Source organism: Arachis duranensis, chromosome 9 (assembly GCF_000817695.3).
Source record: "Arachis duranensis cultivar V14167 chromosome 9, aradu.V14167.gnm2.J7QH, whole genome shotgun sequence".
Classification (NCBI taxonomy): Eukaryota; Viridiplantae; Streptophyta; class Magnoliopsida; order Fabales; family Fabaceae; genus Arachis; species Arachis duranensis.
Window position 1 is genome coordinate 54,305,251 of NC_029780.3, and position 1,997 is coordinate 54,307,247.

General features: G+C 41.9%; 1 protein-coding gene across 1 annotated transcript; it reads right to left on the reverse strand.

Annotated features, from left to right (window-relative positions):
• Positions 1 to 723: 723 nt before the first annotated feature.
• Positions 724 to 1,287, reverse strand: LOC107465797 (uncharacterized). Its single transcript, XM_016084771.1, has one exon. It carries the CDS (start codon positions 1,285 to 1,287, stop codon positions 724 to 726), a length of 564 nt encoding a protein of 187 aa, XP_015940257.1.
• Positions 1,288 to 1,997: the final 710 nt, after the last annotated feature.

Here is a 1,997-nt window from a genome sequence, read left to right on the forward strand (position 1 = left end):
TCTTGTGGAAATGAGTTCATTCTTCTCATTAGTGATGATAGTCATCCCACCTTTCTTTGGCACTACTTGAACTAGGCTCATCCATGAGCTATCAGAAATAGGATAGATAATCCCAGCATTCCAAAGCTTCATCACTTCCTTCTGGACAACCTCTTTCATTGTGGGGTTTAGTCTTTTCTACGGTTGCACCACAGATTTAAAATCTTCCTCTAAAAGTATCTTGTGCATACATATGGCAGGACTTATGCCCTTCAGATCATCAATGGTCCATCCTAGTGCATCTTTGTGAGTTCTCAACACATCAAGGAGCCTTCCTTCTTCTTCTTCACTCAAGGTGGAGTTGATGATCACAGGGAAGTTATCTATTGTACCAAGGAATGCATATTTGAGGTGTGAAGGCAAAGGTTTCAATTCTTGACTTGGCTTCTCCTCTGCCTTTCTTTCAGAAGAAGCTTCAGTCACTTGTTCCTTTAAGGTATCTTGAGCTGTGTCTATCTCTTCTCCTTGTTCTTCTTGACTGATTGCTTCAAATGCTTCTTCCACCAGACCCTCTATCATATCCACTCTCATGTAGTTCTCTTGCTCAGGAGGATGTTGCATTGATTTGAAAACATTGATGATCATTTGCTCATTGTGCACCCTGAAAATCATCTCTCCCTTTTCTACATCAATAATGGCCCTTGTTGTGGCAAGGAAGGGTCTTCCCAGGATGATTGAATTATTTCATTCTTCTTCTGTGTCCAATATCACAAAGTCGGCAGGGAAGATGAACTCTCCAACCTTCACTAATAAGTTTTCCATAACTCCATTGGGAATCTTGATTGATCTATCTGCCATTACAAGTGACATCCTAGTGAGTTTGATTTCTTCTATGGCAAGCTTTTTCATCATTGAGAGGGGCATCAAATTGATGTTGGCACCCATATCACAGAGAGCTTTCTCTAATGTCATTTTGCCTATGGTGCATGATATGACAAAACTCCCTGGGTCTTTAAGCTTTGGTGGAATACCCCTTTGAATCACTGCACTGCATTCTTGAGTGAGCATTACTGTTTCTTTTTCATCCCAGCGTCTCTTTTTATTGATGAGTTCTTTTAAGAATTTTGCATACAAGGGCATTTGTTCCAATGCCTCTGCAAGTGAAATATTGATTTCCAGCTTCTTAAATACATCTAGGAATTTGGGGAACTGTTGGTCTTTTAGCTCCTTATTGAACCTTTGAGGATATGGAAGGGAGGGAGTGGAAGGCTTCACCATCTTCCTCTGTTCTTGTGGTTGCTCCTCCATGATCTGCTTTCCCTTCTTTGAAGCTTTGAGCTCTTCCTATTTCTCCTTGAACTTTTCTTGATCCTTCTCCTCAAGTGTTACTTCTTCCTTGCTGTTGGCCTCATCATTCTTAGCTGGATTCTTGTTGGTTTCTGGTGGACGAAATTGTGATCACTACAACTTCGCACAACTAACCAGCAAGTGTACTGGGTCGTCCAAGTAATAAACCTTACGCGAGTAAGGGTCGATGCCACAGAGATTGTTGGTATGAAGCAAGCTATGGTCACCTTGTAAATCTCAGTCAGGCAAACTCAAATGGGTATGGTGATATACGAATAAAACATAAAGATAAAGATAGAGATACTTATGTAATTCATTGGTAGGAATTTCAGATAAGCGTATGAAGATGCTTGTCCCTTCCGTCTCTCTGCTTTCCTACTGTCTTCATCCAATCCTTCCTACTCCTTTCCATGGCAAGCTTAAGCAAGGGTTTCACCGTTGTCAGTGGCTACCTCCCATCCTCTCAGTGGAAATGTTCAACGCACCCTGTCACGGCACGGCTATCCATCTGTCGGTTCTCAATCAGGTCAGAATAGAATCCAGTGATTCTTTTGCGTCTATCAGTAACGCCCAGCCCTCAGGAGTTTGAAGCTCGTCACAGTCATTCAATCATTGAATCCTACTCAGAATACCACAGACAAGGTTAGACCTTCCGGATTCTCTTGAATGCC

What these genes read in the sequence shown, in the direction of transcription:
- LOC107465797 (XM_016084771.1), bottom strand. Translation starts at nt 1,287, where the DNA reads ATGGAGGAGCAACCACAAGAACAGAGGAAGATGGTGAAGCCTTCCACT.